The following is a 22403-nucleotide window of genomic DNA, read 5'->3' as shown; positions in this document are numbered from 1 at the left end:
ACAATATTTTGATCAAAAGAATTTAAGTACTAAATGAATGGAAAATAAATTAGACAGAATTGGAAATGTGTTAATTTATTTTAATAAATTGTAATAAAAAGGGTCAATATTACTTATTAGTAATGTTCAGTGATTAATATTATTACTATTTGAGGCTAATTGAGTGTAGATGATGACCAGTACACTGCCCTGATTTACGAAAGGGCATTATCTCAAAAAATGTAGTTTTGAGTAAATAAGCAAAACGTGTTTGAGTTTATCTTTAAAAATCTAGACAAATTAATGGTTTTTCAGTTATAATAGGTATTAGTACATATATAGAAAATATGTAACATGAATTTTATTTTAATAATTTATTTTTTAGGGGGTCAAAATTGAGATAATTCCTTCTTGTAAATTATTCATACTAACTAATAACAATAGATAATTTAACAAAAGGCATTATCTCTATATTTACATAGAATGTACACTACAAAACATCTAATAGCACAAGACAAATATGTTGCATTAGGGATAGGTTAAAGTTAAGGAGAGTGAGTAACATGTGGCCGTTGGGCGAGGGGTGGGGAGGGTGTTTGTTGGGGTGGGGATGGGTTTAGGGGGGCGGGATTGTGGTACTCGCTTTGGAAGGATTTCATGAAATTTGATGACAAAAAAATAAAAAAACCATTTATAAAAACTCGATGTACAGTGATTTTATCGCATTTTCTCTCTTGATACAGATTATTGCTTTATGCATTATATTTACAAGTTTTGTATTTGATATATTTATTCGTTTTCTAACAGATTGCGTACGTTTGAAGTTGGTCGATTTTTCCAAAAGTTTTCTGTTTGTGGAATCAATTTCTTTATTATGTTGTCTTTTTTAATTTGTGGAATTCCTGTTTTTCTTTAAAAACTCTCTAGACATATAACTGGTATCCATATATTCACATTTCCGGTTTAATTTTGTTTCAACTTTTTAAAATAGTACTTCTTTAAATGGAATTCAATGTAATGACTACGCTTGCTTACAGCCACACCCAAAAAGCTCTATTCAATCAAAATGTAATTCAAAAGACTAAAATACAAATTTCCCAATGCCATTGTTTTATAACAAAAGTTGCTTGACATTGATTTAAATATCAATTGGAAAACACTACAAATGACCATTGGACTTTTTTTTACATTTTCAACATTTTCAAGGATAATAACGAAGACATAAGTAATAAAAAGTAATAAACTTAGGCTTACTCATTCAATAGGCACTTGAAAATGTTCTTTGTAGTCATGTTTTTCCATTTTAGTTTGGTATCCACATAAATTTATGTTAGTGTTGTCAAATACAATATTTTGATTAAAAGATTCAATTTATTTTAGTTAACATCTACAAACATAGTTTGAGCGTGGTAATTAGCATGCATAAAGTCAACCTCTGATTGGATAATTGTTACTGCTTCAGTGTGCAGTCAAGCGATCATTTCCTGTTGTGTATTGTTTTTTTAAGATAATGCTTTTATTTTTTGTAGGTATGAATAAAGATAATGCCCAAGCTGATTTTAATTTTTTAAATATTTTTAATATTTATAGAAAACATTTTTAGTAGCTGTTAAGTTTAAATGATAGATTATACCCTCAAAAGTCATGTAAGACAAAAATCTCAATTTTGAAAAAAATTGAGATAATGCCCTTTCGTAAATCAGGGCAGTACAGTATGGGGTAAATAAGTAAGAATGTTAATCACTTTGACTTCAATCAACTTTTTGGGTCACATGACAAATACTGTAATTGAAAGTTGTCTCCATAGAAACAGGAAACAACATATTTGAAAGTTTATTTAACTATTTATGTGAGAACAAACAAACTGTTGCAGTGACTGTTTTTTCCAGTAACTGCAAACAATTGTTCTATTTAGTTTATTAAAAATAATCTATTGAAAAGAAAAAAAAAATTCCATATGATCAAGTAGGGGGACCAGAGGGAGACCTGAGTATCAAATTTAGAGAAAATAATTAAGTGGTGGGATTATACTCAGATTGCATTATTAATGGATTTTGAGTCAAAATTTAGCATTAATTAAATTTGTAGGGTATGGAGCATGGGATTACATTATCAAATATCACTTCTCTTGAAATCCTAAAAATGTAAAATATCTTTTATTTAAACAGAAAGCATAAACAGAACATCTTTTATAATAAATGATTTACTCGTTGTTTATGTGTTTAATATTGTGGCAGGTGATAAATATAAACTGTTTTAAAGTAAGACCGCTGCCTGAGGAATTTGAGCTAGATTAGAACATGCCTGCAAGCTAGTAAAATTCCTATCATACCAATTAAAGAGCAATATCAAACTCTTTAGGGTCAAGCCTGAAAAGATGAAGCAAGTTTAATCTTAGCACTTAGCACGAAACTTAATATCTTATTTATATCAACGAATGCAAGTAACTCAACAATCATTAGATGCTTAAGTTAACTTAAGCTTAATTAAGAAGCTTAGAGAATTCCATTGTTTTTTTGTACTTTACCAGAATACCAGAATATGCAACATCTATAGTGGCAAATAAACTATCAATGGTTGAAGTAATAATTAATATAAATTCCTGTGTATTTAAATATGATTAAATAAAATGAGCTATTACTATATTAGTATTACATTAGTTGTACTGAATGAAGTCATTGAATACTGTCTGATGATTGGTCAAACATTTTGGATTGTTCTATCATTATGTTAGGGGTTACAATTCTTCTGCTATAATTTCCTGCTATCCAATTTAAAATTATAACACTTAAAAGTCAAAAACTACTGTTTTAATATTTTCTATGGTGAACTCATTTTATTTTGTCTTATTAATAATAATAATATCCTGGATTTATATAGCGCCTAATGTTGTGAAACCTCAGTCTAAGCGCGTCTGAACACTATTACCCCGGTCATTTTTGCATCACATATGGAAACATACTCCCATAATGCAGCTAGTAATCTTAGTGGAGATCACAAGATTGGATGTAAACAGTACAATTATTTTTCAAATACATAAAATAAGTATTAGTTTCAACATCATGTTAGGCTATTACTGTACTAGAATTAATAGTAATACAATGTGTAGTTTACCTTAGCAGTCAGTGACTTGGATAATGATGTTGACAGTTTGTTAGTGCTTCGTCTCCGAGGGCTTCGAGGACTTGGAGTACTGTTTGGAATTGGTGAACAAGGAGGAGTTGTTGGTGATGAGACCCTGAGCAAGGGTGATGCAGGGCTACCATGGCTTTTATACTGGAATGCTGACGACGGAGTGTAGTCTATGTTTTCTCCCTTTTTGATGAGTGATAAGTTTTCACGCAAGATTTCTTGCGTGTCTGTTTCACTCAACCACCTTAGAAATAGTTCATCGATTTTTAGACGTAGATGTGGTTTTAATTTTCCCATGGTTTTTGTTTCTACCTCATGATTGAAAAACACAAGATTAAAACCAATTTCTGGCAATCATCTGAAAAAAAAAAATGTGTTTGTATTACAATACTGATTCAACAATATGTTTACAATGGTAGATAACAAGTACACTTCCTTAAAAGGAAACAATAGAAAAGCATCATAAATAATCAATAAATTAAATAATCATTAGAGAAATTAGTATTATTATATTTACATATTGCCAATACAGTATAAGAACATTCTCAGTAACTGGATTTCATATCAACAGAATGAGCCTATTTATAAAGAACATGGGCCATGGCAAGGCATTGGAAATTTTTAAAAAGATGAAAATTTAAAAAAAATGAACCCAATGAATGAGTATTGCCATGGCATGATAAATATATAGGAAGAGGCCTTAATATAGCCTATAATACTTACTAATACTGTAACTGTAGTGTAATGGATTGAATTATTTAAAAATCATTAAAATGAAATTTATTTTTATTTAATTTTCATAAATCATATCAGTATTTATAATTTTCATATTTTCAAAACCAATAGGTCGACTATTGTCTTCCTGGCTACAAGTAGGCCTAAATATATTAGCCCTCCCCTGCTGGTCTAGCCTACTAGGCCTAGGCCTACATCAATTCATCATTTTTGACAGTCTACAGAGAATGTCTGAGCTGAGAGCTGATGTGACAGTCAACAACAAAATTGTCAACGTGGGCCTCAACCTAAAAATAGGCCCAAATTTCACAGACACATTATTTTTTAAATCTTAAAATTCATAGTTTTTAATAGAATACCTATCTACCTCATACAACTAAGAATACCGATGAAATCTGCTTATTTACATGACAAAAAGAAGTCGAAGACAATTAATTTCGGTACCTGGAATTTGTAATTGGCGACCGGAAATAAACATAGAGTTGAAAGTTTAAACTAGCTTTAAAATTATAAATTATTTATTGTTCTGAATTGTATTTCTAATATTGATTACACAACTCATTAAACTTGAAAATGTTAATAGATTTATTTTTATATAGCTACAGTATTATCTTTTTTTATTAGCTGAAATAAACTGTTAAAATTGTAAAAGTTATAGAATCAGGATAAAACATTCTTAACATTCAAAATGGCTTCTTCAATATGTCGACTCGGGAGCAGATTGATTGCTGCAAAACAAGGATTACAGCATCATACAAAGGTAGGATTATGGTTTACTGGTTATAGGATTATTTTGGAAATGTTTTTGCATTTTATTTTTACAAAATTTAGTGAAAATTGTGTCTAGGCCTAGTCCTACTAGCCTAAATTAATATGACCGCAAATCGTAGCTCGCTGACAACGGGATTCGGCCCGGTCGCGAGAAGTAGAAAGTGTGTAGGGAGGCCGGGAGGCCTAGGCCTAGCCTGTCATATGACATAAGAAAGTGCACATTGGACCCGCAACAACCAGCCAGTATTAGGTAGACTCAAATTCTATTTATTGAAATAGTGATGATACGAGAGTGCACAAATTGGCCTATATCTATTTTATATTTTTATTTAATTATAATAATTTATTTATTATATTAAATAATATTAATTATTATTATTATTATATATTAATAACAAAAAAAAGTGCAATTATTTAAAATTAATTTTAATAATAATATTAGAAAGCAGACTAGGGATAGACCAAACATATTCTTGTTGAGTAATCATTCAATTGAAATTTAATTTATATCGTTTGTATATTTTGCTTGGGTTTAGGTCGCTGCAGCCATTGGTAATGGGTTTCTGTGTGGACAACAACAACGTAGACATTTATCTCTTCATGAGTACCTAAGTTTCAATCTACTGCAAGAAGCAGGTGTCTCAATTCCTGGGGCAAAAGTTGCTATGACACCAGATGAGGCATTTCAAGCAGCATCAGATCTTGGTAAGAAGGTTTGCGATGTTTGGTCTCAAAATCATGTTGATAAAGATAAATGTTCAATTTCAGAGATACTCTACTAAAGGTCTATCAAACTTTATCACACTTTTTTTGCAAACTAGTTTGATAGTGTTAGACAGATCTTAAGGAGGGGCATAGGTATAAATGATAATGTATAAATATATAACTGTAACATTATTTAAGATACCTGCTACTTTATGTATACATTTTTAAAAATATTTTTGACAGGAGGGAATGATGTAGTGGTCAAAGCACAAGTACTGGCTGGTGGAAGGGGCAAAGGTTACTTTGAGAGTGGTCTTAAAGGAGGTGTTAAATTGGCTTTCTCGTATGTGTTTTTGATCATAATACCTATACAACATTTTATTAATCAATACTACAACAATGAATCATTTTGTATTTCTGGAAATACAAAATTAACTCCAATAGGGATTTATATTTCCCAACTGTAATAAAGTTTTAAGAAATATTTTGAAGATGTTATTGTTAAATATTATTATTAAATAATCTTTGTGTAGACCAACAGAAGTACGTGAATTAGCATCTCAGATGATTGGAAACAAGTTAATAACAAAGCAAACCGGAGCTATTGGCAGACCATGTAATTCTGTAAGTTATTAAAAAGCTTAATAAGTAGTAAATCTCTGTATAATTTCTGTATCTAAATAATTCATCTACAGTGATACTAGCTAATATGAGTTTATTTGTTATTTCAGGTTTTAGTGTGTGAACGAATGTATTCAAGACGTGAATATTACTTTGCAATAACATTAGATAGGTCATATATGGTAAGTATGTACAAACTAAGACTACATTCACACCTACTAACATTAGATAGGTCATATATGGTAAGTATGTACAAACTAAGACTACATTCACACCTACTAACATTAGATAGGTCATATATGGTAAGTATGTACAAACTAAGACTACATTCACACCTACTAACATTAGATAGGTCATATATGGTAAGTATGTACAAACTAAGACTACATTCACACCTACTAACATTAGATAGGTCATATATGGTAAGTATGTACAAACTAAGACTACATTCACACCTACTAACATTAGATAGGTCATATATGGTAAGTATGTACAAACTAAGACTACATTCACACCTATTAACATTAGATAGGTCATATATGGTAAGTATGTACAAACTAAGACTACATTCACACCTACTAACATTAGGTATGTCATATATGGTAGGTATGTACAAACTAAGACTACATTCACACCTACTAACATTAGGTATGTCATATATGGTAAGTATGTACAAACTAAGACTACATTCACACCTACTAACATTAGATAGGTCATATATGGTAAGTATGTACAAACTAAGACTACATTCACACCTACTAACATTAGGTATGTCATATATGGTAAGTATGTACAAACTAAGACTACATTCACACCTATTAACATTAGGTATGTCATATATGGTAAGTATGTACAAACTAAGACTACATTCACACCTACTAACATTAGATAGGTCATATATGGTAAGTATGTACAAACTAAGACTACATTCACACCTACTAACATTAGATAGGTCATATATGGTAAGTATGTACAAACTAAGACTACATTCACACCTATTAACATTAGATAGGTCATATATGGTAAGTATGTACAAACTAAGACTACATTCACACCTACTAACATTAGGTATGTCATATATGGTAGGTATGTACAAACTAAGACTACATTCACACCTACTAACATTAGGTATGTCATATATGGTAAGTATGTACAAACTAAGACTACATTCACACCTACTAACATTAGATAGGTCATATATGGTAAGTATGTACAAACTAAGACTACATTCACACCTACTAACATTAGGTATGTCATATATGGTAAGTATGTACAAACTAAGACTACATTCACACCTATTAACATTAGGTATGTCATATATGGTAAGTATGTACAAACTAAGACTACATTCACACCTACTAACATTAGATAGGTCATATATGGTAAGTATGTACAAACTAAGACTACATTCACACCTATTAACATTAGGTATGTCATATATGGTAAGTTTGAGTTGTAAATGTTGAGTTCCTATGTTTGATTGTATACAGACTACATTCATACATATTATTACAGAACATTATTCCTATCTATTTATAAATATGTTTTCAAGATCTTCTATTTTCTAATAAATGTGAATCTGCATTTAATATTCTAGCTGTAACTGTAATAAAAATAAAAAAAAAATAAAAATTGTGTTAACATGTTAGTATATCTATTGATATTGCAGGGTCCCGTAATTATTGCAAGTTCAGAGGGAGGAGTTAATATTGAAGAAATAGCTCAAGAAAGTCCAGATTCTATTGTTAAACAAGGAATTGATATCAATGAAGGTAGGCTGTTACATCTATTTACTAATGCATTCAATCAGATATTAAGCTATGTTTTCATCCCTCTCTGAATTCTGCTGATTTAGTAAATGATTTGAGATTAGAGTCATTCCAATGGAATTGTAAGGTAGAATGTAACACTTGGCATTCTTGTATTATTCCTAGGTTTATCAAAAGAAGTAGCAATAGATGTAGCAAAAAGAATAGGTTTTTCAGGAGCATGTATTGAAGATGTAAGTATGTTGTTGTAATGTATAAATGTTATTATTGGACTGAAATTCAGCAGTTGTTCTAAAACTTTTCTTACAATTGATAAAATACTTAAAACATACTAAAAAGCTCTGTTTACACTATCATACTTTATTAAAAATTGTGCCCATGGACATGATGATATCATATCACTACTATATTTGGGTATATCACTATCATATTTGGGCACATCACACTTTGTTTGTCAAACTAGTTTGATAGTGTGAACAGAGCTTTACACTGCTATGAAATTGTATTTTGGGATTGTGAAATAACACCTGATTTGTTTGCAGGCTGCTGATACCTTTATTAAGCTGTATAATCTTCTCATAAAATATGATGCAACAATGTTGGAGATTAACCCACTTGCCGAGGATAATACAGGCAAAGGTAGGTTTCAATTGAATTACTACTGTACATATTATAAAATAATTACAATTGGTCCCACTGACCACAAGATTCCCATATTTGTTTTACTAAGCATTGTTTCTGTATAGTATGAATGTATGATCTCTTTTCTGATATGATCTAATTTGATTATAAATTGAAAAATGTTTTTTTTTTTTCAGTTATATGCATGGACTGTAAAATCAACTTTGATGACAATGCGTCATACAGACAAAAAGATATTCATAAATTGAGAGACAACACTCAAGAAGACCCACGTGAAGTAGAAGCATCAAAATCAAATCTGAACTATATTCAACTTGATGGAACAATAGGTTGTCTAGGTAAGTGTCGGCTAAAATGTCTCATTTATATTGTGTTCAAAATGCATATACAGCGGAATGCCTTCTTGTTTTTACTATATACATTTTTTCTGTAATATTGTACAATTTCAACTTTTTTTTTTTTTATCTGAACAATGATTTCTTAAATTAAGCTTTAAGATTTGCTATGGGTTTATTATGTGATCATAGTATTCAGAAATAAAAAGATGAATGGATGGATGCAAGCTAAAACTTAAAATAATTCCTCCCCTGGTTAATAGACTAAACTCCTCAACATCTGCCTAACTAAGTATGAACTGCCTATTTTCAGTGAATGGTGCTGGTTTGGCTATGTCTACTATGGATATTATAAAACTTAACAAAGGTTCACCGGCTAACTTCTTAGATGTTGGAGGAGGTGCAACTAAAGACCAAGTAAAAGAGGCTTTTAAACTCATCACATCAGATCCAAATGTAAGGCACGATCTATCACCATGACTATATTTATTGTTAGCCAAAATACCTTGTAAAAAACAAAATGATGAGCTAGAATATGTTCTCATGTACAGCTTGCCTTGTTTGCATGTTCACTATCAAATTTTATGTGAAAAAAAATGTGATGTGCCCTTATATGGACATGATAATGTTATAGAACTACCATATTTATTAAATGAGTTTCTTTTGAAGGTGAATGCAATATTGGTTAACATATTTGGTGGCATTATGCGATGTGATGTGATTGCTCAAGGTATCATAGCAGCTGCCAGTGATCTTAGTCTTAAAATACCAATTGTATGTAGGTTACAAGGTAAGTAAGTCATTTACTTAATTATTCATTAATATAACACTATCTTGATTTGGTAACATTTAATAAACCAATAGAACATTTAAAAAAAAAAACACAATTTGAATACTAAACGAGATATCATTTAGAAGATGATATACTGAAATCAATATAATATTTAAGAATTTCCCTTGTGGTACTGTAATTACATAGATGGGATAAATTTCCCTTAGCCTGCTGTTGGGGTCTATGTATCTTCTTGAAAGCCATTCTGTTTGGCGCTAGCTAATACTTTTGTTCGGTGCTACTTTTAAGTGTGTTTATTGTATTTATATAGGAACACAGGTTGAAGATGCTAAAGCACTAATAGCAGCAAGTGATATGAGAATTATTGCCTGTAATGATCTTGATGAGGCAGCTAAAATGGTGAGTTACATAAGGCCTAGACATCTTGCACTTGAATCAAGCTCTGTCTACACTATCAACACTAGTTTGACAAAAAAAAGTGTGATGTGCCCAAATTTGGTAGTGCTATGCTTAAATATGGTAGTGACATGACATCATCATATCCATATATGGGCACATCACATTTGTTTTGTCACATAAAGTTTAGTGTGTAGACAGAGCTTTAGTAAAAGAAACCACTCATGGTTGTCGAAGGCACAGAGAAGATCAACCATGAGGATAAACTTAATTGAAGAGAAACTTGGTTAGGCGTGTTAAACAATTTAAAACAATGTTATTTAGAATAATACTGCATACAAATTGTAATATTGTATGTATTGTGTACTTTATCTCTGTGTATTATATCTATTGTCTTTAACTCCTGTATGTTTCTGTCTATAAAGCTCAATCTAAACTTCAGACTTTCTTTTTCTCTGTGGCGGAACCAGTCTCAAATCTCTTTGAGGCTTATTTGGCCTCTCCAGATGGCTAAACATAGTGTATGTCATGTTTATAATAATTTCTGTTTGTGAATAAATTGATCTTGTTATTATGTTTTGTGTAGGTCGTCAAGTTGTCAGCAATTGTTGAGTTAGCAAAAGAAGCCGCTGTAGACGTTCAGTTTGAATTACCGTTGTAATTCAACATAATTATATGAAATTATAAATGCACAAATTATCGCAAAAGATACGGAAAGTTGTTTTAGTTTTGAAATGTGTATATAGGTAATTAAAAAAGACAATTTTCTTTTATCCATGCATTTGTACAAACCTAGCTCTCAACAGTAGAAACAAATAGATATTTGTTGGTGTTAATGTAGACATAGTTTGGTATATTTATGTGTACATTACCTAATGTTAAATTAATTTAATGAGAATGTAACTTGTTTGTATTTTCATCAATATAATTACACAGTGATAATAAAAAAGAATTATATCATAAAAAATTGTTTCTTTTATAATAAATGTGTAGTGTCTCACAGATACAATGACAGGACAACCCATAGTGGCTGCTTGTAAACATGAATACACCACAATGGTTTTAGTATGAATATGTTGAAAGAGTGACAATCTAAAGCTCTGTCTACACTATCAAACTAGTTTGACAAAAAAAGTGTGAAGTGCCCAAATATGGTAGTAATATGCCCAAATATGGTAGTGATATGACATCATCATGTCCATAATATGGGCACATCACATTTTTTTGTCACATAAAGTTTGATATTGTAGACAAGGCTTAATACACTACTATCATTTTCAAAATAAACAAATCAACAGTATACAGTGAATACAATGGAACTTTATTCATTCTATTTCTTACACACATAATTACTAATATTACTAAAACATTAAAGCTTGGTTTCCACTAATGACGCAACGCAACGACGTATTGACGCAAGTGCTGTATTGCGTAATCACAAGTGGGAACCGACGACATCGCAGGTTAGATTTCACGCAGGTGGGGCAAACGCAATTATTGAAAGGGCATTTTTTACGTTGCGTAGGTTTTAATAATAACTAAACTTCTGTTAAATTCATCTCCACATACATTTCACATTACAGGATTCTAATATAGAACACAACACTTTTATTCATGTCACGTGGTGGACAAATGATCGGTGACAGTCACAGCAAAAGATTATCCAATGTCCATATCTGAAACCTTTACCACGCCTCTTGTAGATTACCTATATGAAGAATAAAGCCAGGTTAATTCTCACTTTGAAAGTGCAACGCAAGCTAGTTGACCAATTACAAGCCACTGTTCGAATAATCCATCGCTTGTGCTTAGTCAAATTACTTGCGCTGCGCGTACGTCCTAGTGGGAATCAGGTTTTAAGGACATGCGAAGCCTACCTTCATTTAACTGTTTCTTCAAACAAATCTGAAAGAAGAAATTAGTAAATGTCAATTATTTGATGGCAAGTCAGTATATAAAGCTCTGTCTACACATCATTATCAAACTAGTTTGACAAAAAAGTGTGATGTGCCCAAATATGGCAGTGATATGCTTAAAAGTGGTAGTGATATGACATCATCATGTCCATATTATGGGCACAAATGTTTTTGTCAAATACATTTTGATAGTGTAGACAGAGCTTAATACTCAGTATTAATCGTAATGGTTTAAAATAATTTTGTATATAGCCGCACGCACGTGATTGACGTGTTTTCGTTTACTTTTGCTCAATCGTGACGTGCTCGTTATGTTTCGCCTCGTGTATCTCTGATTAAACATTCTTCGGATCTGAAATTGTGAAAACAAAATGATAAAATAATATATAAAGTTAATAAATTCAATTTTTCTCAATTATTGTCTTCATAGATAGTATTTATTCATAATCGTATAAAAACTACAAACCTCGTCATTCAGCAGAATAAGTTGGCAAAAAATGAATACTCCCTATAAAATAAAAATTGTGAATACAGTTTTATTTATTTATTGTGTTTGTGAAAAAAAACCGCAAAAGACAAAATGCAAGTAAAAATGTCATACTCGGTTATTAATATTTTATTTTGGGGTCAGGGTAAGGCTTACTTGTGACGAGTTAAAGATGACGAATACGTATGCAAAGAAATGTGTATCATCAAAAGACGCCACCAAGCCAAATATCCAGGTGAGTCCCATCAAGGGTAGCATCAACAACACTGCACGAATACTGGTTCTGTACAAATATGAATAAAATGGAAAGTAGCCAGCTTATAGTTCTCACATTCATTACATCATCATTTGAACAGATGAACATCTCCACATCGAAACAGCAGTAAACGTGTACCTACATTTGTTTTTACGTCATACCCCTACTACAACTAAAATAACAATTTTCTTGTCTTACCTCATTCGTTCTTTCTTCCTTTTAGTTGCATTTACTTTTAAATTTATAAATCGTCTGATAACTGCGAGCAGAATAAACGTGTTCCCCTGCAAGGAAAATTATTGGATGGGTATTTTGCCTTTTACTTGGAAAAAACTGCGTCATTGCCATCACCTTACGCACAATTACTACGTCATTTGTGTTACCACGCGCCAACTACCATGTCATTTTGTTACTACGCGCCAACTACCACGTCATTTGTGTTACTACGCGCCAACTACCACGTCATTTGTGTTACTACGCGCCAACTACCATGTCATTTGTGTTACTACGCGCCAACTACCACGTCATTTGTGTTACTACGCGCCAACTACCACGTCATTTGTGTTACTACGCGCCAACTACCACGTAATTTGTGTTACTACGCGCCAACTATAATGTCATTTGTGTTACTACGCGCCAACTACCACGCCATTTGTGTTACCAAGCGCCAACTACAATGTCATTTGTGTTACCAAGCGCCAACTACCACGTCATTTGTATTACTACGCGCCAACTACCACGTCATTTATTGTTACGCGTCAGCTACAACGTCATCACTGTGCTCAATCAATAACTTGTACTTACAGCAATCACCACGAGGATCGGTACGACAAATGCCCAAATAATAGGCGTTGATGTGTCAAGCCAACAACTACGGAGGAAAAAGACGATCAGGATTTAACATTTTATGACGTTAAGTTCTGTCTACACTATCAAACTAGTTTGACAAATTGTGCCCAAACATGGTAGTGATATGTCATCATCATGTCCATGGGAACATCACATTTTTTGTCACATAAAGTTTCATACTGTAGACAAATACTGTAAAATTGAGACTTACAATTGTTGAGTTCCATAACCCGATGGTTTAGATGAAAATGAGATCAGCACAATTCCAAGAGGTGGCACTGAAAATAGAAACAAATGTTCGAACAAAAGTGAGGTAGATTTAATTAACCTATCTGGTACATCTAAGTATCCCCAGAGAAAGTTGAACTTACCCCAACCGGATATAACGTAAACATAACTTTTCGGGTTCTTTTGATGAAGGTTAATGTTGGACATCATCAAAAGATGAACGGCCTCTAATAACATCCAGTTAAAACTGACGGTAAACATGTATTGCAGAAGAACGGCCACCAACGTGCACACATGCTAAAAAAGTGCAACATTGAATTATTTTTGTAACTCAGGAGACGTTATATTTTGGATAATTTAAATGTTATTATTATTTTACTTTAAAATTTTGGAAGGCGCAGACATCACCATTGAAAATATTATAAATTGGCCTCCCCTTTTACGTGTGATCGTGTAGCTAATTACGTCACGACACAATCAACCAATTAACGCTCTGAAAAGCACAGACAGTTGTAACAGCATTGCATTTTAAATAGGTCTATTACAACGAAGGTCATATAATGCAAAAATATGATTTTCAAAGTGTTGAAGCTTTTAAGTAATACCCTTCAAGGGCAGATATTGATTAAATAACGTGACAAAATCAGAGTATTGTACGATATTAATTGTAAGGCATTATACAAAGTGATGTATCTACAAAATACGGTTATAAAATACATTATAGTCTATTCGGATTATAATCAGATAATGCAATACGCTTAGAGTTAACAATACAATCCTCCTACTTTGATAATTTCTTTTGACATTGGAACGATATACCTATACATTATGAGTATCATATATTGTTACCTTATTAGCAGTGGCATTGACAAAGCCTATGTACAGTAATTGAGCCAATGCAAGAGATATGGCTAAGTTTATGTGGATGATGTTTCTTCTTAGGTGCCATGCTCTTTAGGATTAAAAAAGTAAAACGTAAAACGAAGAAAATAAATCATTTAGATTCTATACTTTAAGGCAAAATGGGACGCGGCGGGTGCGGCAAGAGAGCAGTTGTTTTCATCTTCCAAAGGCCTCTGCGACGAGTTCTAGTTCCTTGAGGTTTTCGCTTCTTCAGCGAAATTAACAGCTATTTGCTCTTGTAGTGGAAAGGGTAGCGCGATTTGTTTTTCTCTGCGAAACGTTGGATTCGCCCGCGCGAACAAATTCGCATGTTGGAAAACAGGCTTTAGATATAGGCCACCGAGAAGAACAAATCAAGTAAGCCTAAAATAAAATATAAAAACTTACCGAAGCCAAATGTACGTGCAAACAGTCAAAACGAGACAGACGATTGAGAGAACCGTTAAGAAGTATGTTAGAACATCTAATGCAAATGTATCTCCTTTTGAAATCACCTAAAGGATAAAGTGAAAGACTTTGTTTAAAAAATTGCTTTTATAACGTTTTAATTGTACATCTTTCTATATATTATTAGTTTTACATTATGCTTCTTTTTCGTTGTTTGTTGTCTTGGTTTATTAAGGACCACAACAAAATCAGCTGCAATGGTGAATAAAATAAATAACCAATTAATTATTGAAATACACCTTCCTTTGCCTTTTGTCAACTAATCTCAAGAAATGCTGGCGAAGGAAAAACAAAAGGATTGTTTGAAACGAGCAGCAAGTTTTATTTGATTTTAATTTATTTGGTTACCTAAACGAAGGTTACATTTTAAAGATAGTATAATGATGTTTTAGCATATATTATTATGTTTTAACAGTAACATTTTCATTTCTTCAGCGCCTTTACAAAGGTCAAAGCAAAGGTCAAAGGTCAAAGCACTATTCTAACCTGAAACGGGCCTGGAACTTTCATAAGTATTGCAAAATTTGTCAAATGATCACAGCTAAAGACAGATTGGTTTGATGTTGATGAAGAAACTAAACACCCGTCCTCTGACCATACACCACCATCAATACTACACAAATTACAATAATTACGTAGTTTCAATTTCACAACATTTAAAAAAAATTAATGTTTCCTCCTATCATATTTGGACAGTATAAATAATTATCTAAATAGAACATTACAGACTAAACAACTTACTTATCGTCAGTAAACTTCCAAAATGAACACACCGACTCTTCATTTTCTTTTAATTGCTGAAATATAAAAACACTTTTAAATATTCATGTGTTGTATGATCGTTATATCTACGTCTTAACTTAATTATATATTTTCTTTCCTCTTGTATTTAATTAGTTAATCTGTGCAAAAAGCTTGGTTCCCACTAGAAAAAAAGAATTCGGTATTGAAATACGTCTACGACACCGTGATTACGTCGACGGTTCCCACACAAGACGGTTCTAACGGCATTTTGGTCGATATGTGCTGTCTACGTCCTTCTTGCGTCGCGTCCTAGTGGGAATCAAGCTTAACATGATTAAAATTGAAAAAATTCATCTCCTTTCAACAATATTATTTGAAACCAAATTTTCGTTTATAGTGAAGGACAAATTTACGTTGAACTTATCCAACACCACGTGACTATGCCATGATCAGTGTCGGCAAATCAAGCTGACATCACTACCTTGAAAAAGTGCGATGAGAACGCATGAAACGTTGGGTAAGTTTAACGTAGTTTTGTCCTTCACTATAAACGAAAATTTGGTTTCAAATGATTTTAATTGGTACTTACAACCACGTGATCAATAGTTATGTAAAGTGGATCATTGCCATCAAAATGGTTGAACACTACGTCATTTGCCGTTACAGTAATTGATACTGTAAATGATCCTATCCTTGTGGAGTGTCCACTTTGGTCTCCCTCAAGTACGGTTGGCAACATCACATGCAAAGTCTTATAGACGATTGTGATTACTTTCACTGAAACATTTGGAGAAATATTATTATTACTAAACCGTGTCATTTTTAAATTGCCCTTATTTTATCACTTATCCTTATTCTCGTTTTTTTCGTTGCCGTCGTTTTGACGCAACGCAAGAACGGTGTGCACAATGCAATCATAAGCGACAGATGATCCAAACCATCACTTGTGATTGGTCAAATTACTGGCGTTGCGCGTACGTCCTGTGTGAGCCACTTACCTGACTTGCCCTTCAAGTTGACCATGGGTAAGCTGACGTGGAATGAATCCTCACTAGCATAGATCTCTATTCTATCAACCAACAGAGTGACGTCACTGCTTGGAACAGATTCCATCTCCACGACTGCGAAATTAGATATGAATAAATGAAAGAATGTTCTGTCGATAATTATATTATTCTGCTTAATACAAATATTTATTTTCCTCACCAATGTTCTCATTTGCATAACTGAGGACCGACGATTCGTTTGCGAAGACCAAGTTAGCAGAAACGGCGGCCGTGTATGTATCTAGCATTGACATGATGTCACTAGCAACACCCTATAAAAGTAATGGAAAATAGACAAGCTAGGATCTAAAGTTTATTCATTATACAGTAAAGCTCTGTCTACATTATCAAACTTTATTTGACAAAAAAATGTGATGTGTCCACATGAACATGATAATTTCATATCACTACCATATTTAAGCATATCACCACCATATTTGGGCACATCACATTTTTTTTTTCAAACTAGTTTGATAGTGTAGACAGAGATTTGATGGATGGCACTGATAGTTTGTGCTCTAAACCTTGCACATTCAACAGGCCAGTCTAGAGAACTTACAAACAGACAAAACAAATGTCGGCATAATCCGTTACTACTGCTGCTGCTTCAAGATTCACTAGATACATGTATACTTACCTCACTTTCATTTGATGATGCGAGTTTATCCATGTTACATTCCTGTAATATGTCATCATACACCGACAGGTACAACTGTCAGTAAAAGAATTTTTCATCATTATTATTTCGAACAAAATCAACATGTATACAAAAAAGAAACAACAAAGTTATCATTCGGTCAAGGGACTACATAGAGACTCAAATAAGTCCGTCACTGTCTCCCCTCCTCATGGCACATCATAATTACATAACGTGTAAACAATCAATCAATCATAAAAACAAGTTCCCTCTTAAGCTTGTTCTCACTAGCGACGCAACGCAAGGACGTAACGCAACGTAAGTGATTTGACTAATCACAAGCGATAGATTATTCGAACAGTGGCTTGTCATTGGTCAACTTGCTTGCGTTGCGCGTACGTCCTTGCGTTGCGTCTCTAGTGGGAACCACGCTTTATACCTCAACAGATGATTGTGATGACGTTGCTGAATCGGCAACAACCTCTAACAGTCTGATTACATTCAATATGTCATTTACGTCCAAATAGTTGCTATCGTCTGACGTAATATTCTTAGTGGACTGTAGGATACGCATAGCCTCCGATTCACTCAAAGAGTCACGTGATTCTGAGTAATCCAAAAGTTGCTCGATCTGTGGAAACAATTAACTACACCAAATAATTAAGATTCTTTCATTTTAAGACAATATAATAGTCGACCAGGCGTACATAACGAAATATAGCGTGGATCTAGGTCCATGGTAATTAGAACAATATTATAGAAATAAAATGCAAATTAGTATGACGGACTTTGGTTAAATAAAGTAATATGAAGTTTGCCTTGCCATGCATTATAATCTGGAGTAAAATATTAATTCTATACCTGATAAGAAATGCTAACAGAAGCCGACGTGGAACTAAGCCATTTCGGCAACGATGTAGTTGTAATTGAGTATGAAGTTGCACCCAACGATGACGTTGAGTCAGATGATGACGTTGCACCAAACGATGACATCGAATCCGATGATGACGTTGCATATGACGTTGCACCAAACGATGACGTTGAATCCGACGATGACGTTACACCCAACAATGACGTTGCACCAAACGATAACGTTGCATCAAACGATGACGTTGCATCAAACGATGACGTTGCATCAAACGATGACGTTGAATCCGACGATAACGTTGCATATGACGTTGTATCAGACGATGACGTTGAATCCCACGATGACGTTGCATCAAACGATGACGTTGCACCCAACGATAACGTTGCATCAAACGATGATGTTGCACTCAACGATGACGTTGCATCAGACGGTGACGTTGTAGTAGGGTTGGTGATTGGATGTAAAGTTCCGGTGTCGAATGCTCCAATAAAACTAGTAATTGCTGTAGCTATATTACTTTCTAAAACAAATTGATTGGATTTTGCGTAACAGGACAAATTCATTTCAATATTTATTTTCTCCAAATGTCATCATAAATAAATCATTATAGTTATTCACCAATGTAATGTAATTGATAAAACCAACCTGTACTAGTGGTGGTACTTTCTTCTTCTTCTGTGGTTAGTAGGTTAATATCGCTTGTTGAAGCTAGAATGATTAATAGAGTATTTAGTCCTAATACAATTCTTAGTGTTAAAAATGCGTGAGGTGGAAACAATACATTCTGCTTATTGCCAATACTTGTATTAATATATTGAAGCGGCGGAACTATAGAGCGGCGGAACTATAGAGCGGCGGAACTATAGAGCTGCGGAACTATAGAGCGGCGGAACTATAGAGCGGCGGAACTATAGAGCGGCGGAACTATAATACAGAGCTGCGGAATTTTAATATGAAGCTGCGGAAAAGACCCGAAATTTAGTCAACAAAATTACGAATGAAATCGAACCGATTATTCTTATCGTTTACGATAATTGTACTGCTAACGATTTGCAAAACGGTACTGGTTGTGTAAGATATATACCATTTTCGTAAGCTCTGTCTACACTATCAACCTAGTTGAAAATGTGATGTGCCTAGACATGGTAGTGATATGTCCAAATACGGTAGTGATATGACGACATCATGTCCATATATGGGCACATCACATTTTGTTGTCACATAAATTTTGATAGTGTAGACAGAGCTTTAGACACATTTCAAAATGGACGTGTGGTATGATTCATATCTATCTATCTATCTAATTTTTTTGCAAATAATGTAACAGATTCTGGTAACTTACAAAGCTGAGGTGTTATATAGGTTAGAAATCCATATTTCCTATTATATCCATCTGTACACATGTAGAGTTGCCAGGACTCAAAATACATATACTGTAGATCAAGTAGTACTTCAACATTTCGACTAGATACATCCTTTATATTGGTACCAGAATCCCCGTAAACAAAATACAAGAAATCTCTACCCAATTCGTAGTCAACTATCTCGAAAGCAACGGTCATTACATAGCCTGGTGCAGTAGTTACATTCCATCCTCTAAATTCGCAGTTCCGGTACTTATCAGGGTAGTTTCTGTGAGTTAACACGTTAACGGTTCCAGGTACAATGTAGTGATCAGTCAGAATCCATTTATCTGATAAAACAAACAAAATTGATAATTGAAAATGTTTCTAAAAGTAATATCGTAACACTGATTATTAGTTTAGATTTTGGTTTCTTTTAAAAATAATTTTGCACCATAAATATAATGTTTATACTCATTAATTAGGACCCTTCTGTAAAGCGTCTTTCACACGTCCTGCTCAGGCACGGTTCCGGTTCGGCGCCGGAAAATCTATTCGGACGCCAATGTGCTACGCGCATATCGATTGGCGCATAGCCGCGTGGAGCAACGAAACACATTGACGTGAGATTAGATTTGCCGGCGCTGGACCGGAACCCTACCGGAACAGGTATGACAGACCCTTAATCATTATAATAAAATAATATACCATCAGAACATCCTATTTCAGTCGGGTCAGCCGGGCAATTTCCATAGGAAGATGATTCAACAATGACAACAACCTGTAAGAAAGCAAAACAATGAAATGAAATAATAGGGCTTACTTTATTGAAGGTTTACTTCGGTACGTGATAGCAATTGGTGCCGAACAACTATGGGTTTTAAAGTAGAATCATTTCTAATAATCTATAGAGGTTTTAGAATGTGACCATTTACAATCGCTAAATAATGATCTCATCCTTGTCTATTTGAGCTTTGATAAATAATAGTACTTGCATTGAAAGAGAGAAAAAGACTAAACAATATGTTGCGCATTCTGTTCTGCTACCTTCCTGTCTATAAACTCGATTTACTGAAATCAAGAAAATAATTATATCTATAGCATTATTTAACGATTTCCAATTGGCTGATTACTTACAACGTTTTTAACCAATCAACGCCTTGTAGTTGATGGATAAATGTAAGAGAGATGATTGGCAACGAATATAAAGATATAGGCCTATAAACGACACGATCGTTATTATAGCACCAGCGACGTTGGTGAAACACACCAGTCTCAAGGTCTTACATCAATGGAGATTATAATGATGGCGAAGCACCAGCTAAACCAAACAACGCTGAAAAGGAAGGGGATGGTGTATTCGACGAAAACGGAGTGGGAGGTCATTTTACGTCGATCGAATTATTTGCTGAGAAACGAGCTAAATTATTTTTTATTATTAAACCGAACTAATAGACGTAGTATTACGGTTTGAAAATTCTTCCGGACTCTTCTCTGAATACCATTTCTAAATGGCATATTTTAAAAAAAGAAATAAATTTCAGGGGACACATTATATCTTTACGTTTGTATCGTTTAGAAACCTGAATTAATATTTGTCAACATATGTCAAAATGCACATCCATCATAGGGGTCTGCACGTATCACACTATGGCATATAACAGGCCTATCTATATACAAAATGATCACTAGTAGATAATTCACAAAAGTCTGCGTCAGTGGGAGAAATAATAACTATTAATATTATACTAGTCAACTCTGAGCTAAGTAGTTTCATTTTGTTTACCTGCCAGTCCGGTCGAGCCTGGATTGTATCTCTGGTTCCAGATATTTTATTTACTGTAAGAAATATTAAAAAGAAGAGTAGTAAGTATTAGACATATGATAATTATTCATTAGGCATATATTTCATTGTTTAAGGAGGTCTTTAGGTTGGCCTTTTTCCCCACGCTCCCTCTATCCCCCGATCCCATTTTCATGCCGATGGCCTCATTTTGCTACTAAACTCATGAGTGCCCAGCTAACTGAACATCTGGCTATAAATATGATGTGAATAGAACTCAGATTCCATTGCATATCATGGCAGGGGCGGACGCAGTGGGGTTGCCCCAGTTGCCCGGGCAACACCCTTAATCTCATGCTAAATGTTTTTTTCTGTCACTAAATTAAAATTTAGATCCCATTTTATCATATATAATAACAATTAACGTTATAGAAGTCCAGTTTTGGAAGAGCCTATATGTACATTGACAGATTGCAGCCAAAAATTAACCAGCATTACAATACCGCGCATAATTTATCGCCGGCTGTCAGCGTATTTTTTTGTGTGGATATATTGCTGAACATGCTCAGAATGAATTTCTGACTGTTTGGATTGCTTGTGTGCGTCATGAGAAGGTACGAAAGGCCACTACACACTGTGTTCGTGGAAACCCCCGTCATATGGGTCGTTTATTTGTCCATAATTATTGCATTTTGCCGGAGATTCCCCATCATTTAAGCATTTCCGTAGTACCCTATTTATCTTCATCTTATGTGGAATATTGGGCTAAATTTCCGTAGTAATTACGGACGTTCCAAACTTTGAAATAACAGTGTTTAATTAATTAATTAATTTATTTATTTATTTATTTATTTGCACAAAGCAAATTTCAAAATATGTTAACAAAATTATGTACAATGTTATATATCAGAAGTCAATATTTCGATGTTTATTTATGTCATTGGGACGGAATATCATGTCAAAGTATTATATACATTTGAGGTTTTTTTTCTGATTTTTATGTCAACAAACAAAACAT

At 33.4% G+C, this 22403-nt stretch overlaps 3 protein-coding genes across 4 annotated transcripts in view; 1 reads left to right on the top strand and 2 right to left on the bottom strand.

The window, feature by feature from the left end:
• LOC144842842 (serine/threonine-protein phosphatase 2A regulatory subunit B'' subunit beta-like) overlaps nt 1–4322 on the bottom strand; it is a 31072-nt gene extending 26750 nt beyond the window's left edge. The window contains exons 1-2 of one of the 2 annotated variants that reach the window (XM_078699392.1): nt 4291–4322; nt 3094–3469 (exon numbers count right to left, since the gene is read on the bottom strand). In XM_078699392.1, coding sequence (XP_078555518.1) covers nt 3094–3408 — 315 coding nt within the window. In that variant the 5' untranslated portion in view covers nt 3409–3469; nt 4291–4322. Of the gene's footprint in view, nt 1–3093; nt 3470–4213; nt 4238–4290 lie in introns of those variants that run through there. The other variant, XM_078699393.1, reaches the window with a different exon arrangement.
• A 169-nt stretch (nt 4323–4491) lies between these two features.
• On the top strand, nt 4492–10838 carry LOC144842845 (succinate--CoA ligase [ADP-forming] subunit beta, mitochondrial-like). The gene is made up of 13 exons (XM_078699397.1): nt 4492–4606; nt 5154–5322; nt 5566–5665; nt 5856–5946; nt 6054–6125; nt 7613–7715; nt 7878–7945; nt 8255–8351; nt 8531–8692; nt 9003–9145; nt 9359–9479; nt 9793–9881; nt 10465–10838. The coding sequence occupies exons 1-13, from the start codon at nt 4535–4537 to the stop codon at nt 10537–10539; spliced, it is 1362 nt and encodes a 453-aa protein (XP_078555523.1). The 5' UTR covers nt 4492–4534; the 3' UTR covers nt 10540–10838.
• A 494-nt stretch (nt 10839–11332) lies between these two features.
• Nucleotides 11333–22132, bottom strand: LOC144842493 (uncharacterized). The gene is made up of 24 exons (XM_078698943.1): nt 22021–22132; nt 21389–21441; nt 20311–20383; nt 19602–19952; nt 18905–18967; nt 18253–18779; nt 17831–18022; nt 17392–17466; nt 16915–17026; nt 16707–16829; nt 16298–16485; nt 15706–15761; nt 15451–15577; nt 14905–15011; nt 14464–14566; nt 13758–13911; nt 13598–13664; nt 13342–13408; nt 12736–12821; nt 12438–12564; nt 12261–12302; nt 12057–12146; nt 11756–11783; nt 11333–11586 (listed from the first exon to the last, which is right to left on the bottom strand). The coding sequence occupies exons 1-24, from the start codon at nt 22130–22132 to the stop codon at nt 11564–11566; spliced, it is 2946 nt and encodes a 981-aa protein (XP_078555069.1). The 3' UTR covers nt 11333–11563.
• Nucleotides 22133–22403: the final 271 nt, after the last annotated feature.

The sequence above is a fragment of the Antedon bifida genome, chromosome 5, assembly GCF_963402885.1.
Source record: "Antedon bifida chromosome 5, ecAntBifi1.1, whole genome shotgun sequence".
Taxonomy (NCBI): domain Eukaryota; kingdom Metazoa; phylum Echinodermata; class Crinoidea; order Comatulida; family Antedonidae; genus Antedon; species Antedon bifida.
The sequence above is the reverse complement of the archived record's forward strand: the minus strand, read 5'-3'. Positions and strand labels throughout refer to the sequence as shown.

Excerpts from the sequence above, each read along its gene's own strand:
- LOC144842845 (XM_078699397.1), top strand. The coding sequence starts at position 4,535 with ATGGCTTCTTCAATATGTCGACTCGGGAGCAGATTGATTGCTGCAAAA. Across the intron at positions 5,323-5,565 it reads TCAAGCAGCATCAGATCTTG|GAGGGAATGATGTAGTGGTC; the intron begins GTAAGAAGGTTT and ends TATTTTTGACAG. Across the intron at positions 7,716-7,877 it reads AGGAATTGATATCAATGAAG|GTTTATCAAAAGAAGTAGCA; the intron begins GTAGGCTGTTAC and ends TATTATTCCTAG.
- LOC144842493 (XM_078698943.1), bottom strand. The coding sequence starts at position 22,132 with ATGAAGATAAATAGGGTACTACGGAAATGCTTAAATGATGGGGAATCT. Across the intron at positions 15,762-16,297 it reads TAACTATTGATCACGTGGTT|CAATTAAAAGAAAATGAAGA; the intron begins GTAAGTACCAAT and ends TTTATATTTCAG. Across the intron at positions 12,822-13,341 it reads CGATCCTCGTGGTGATTGCT|GGGAACACGTTTATTCTGCT; the intron begins GTAAGTACAAGT and ends TTTTCCTTGCAG.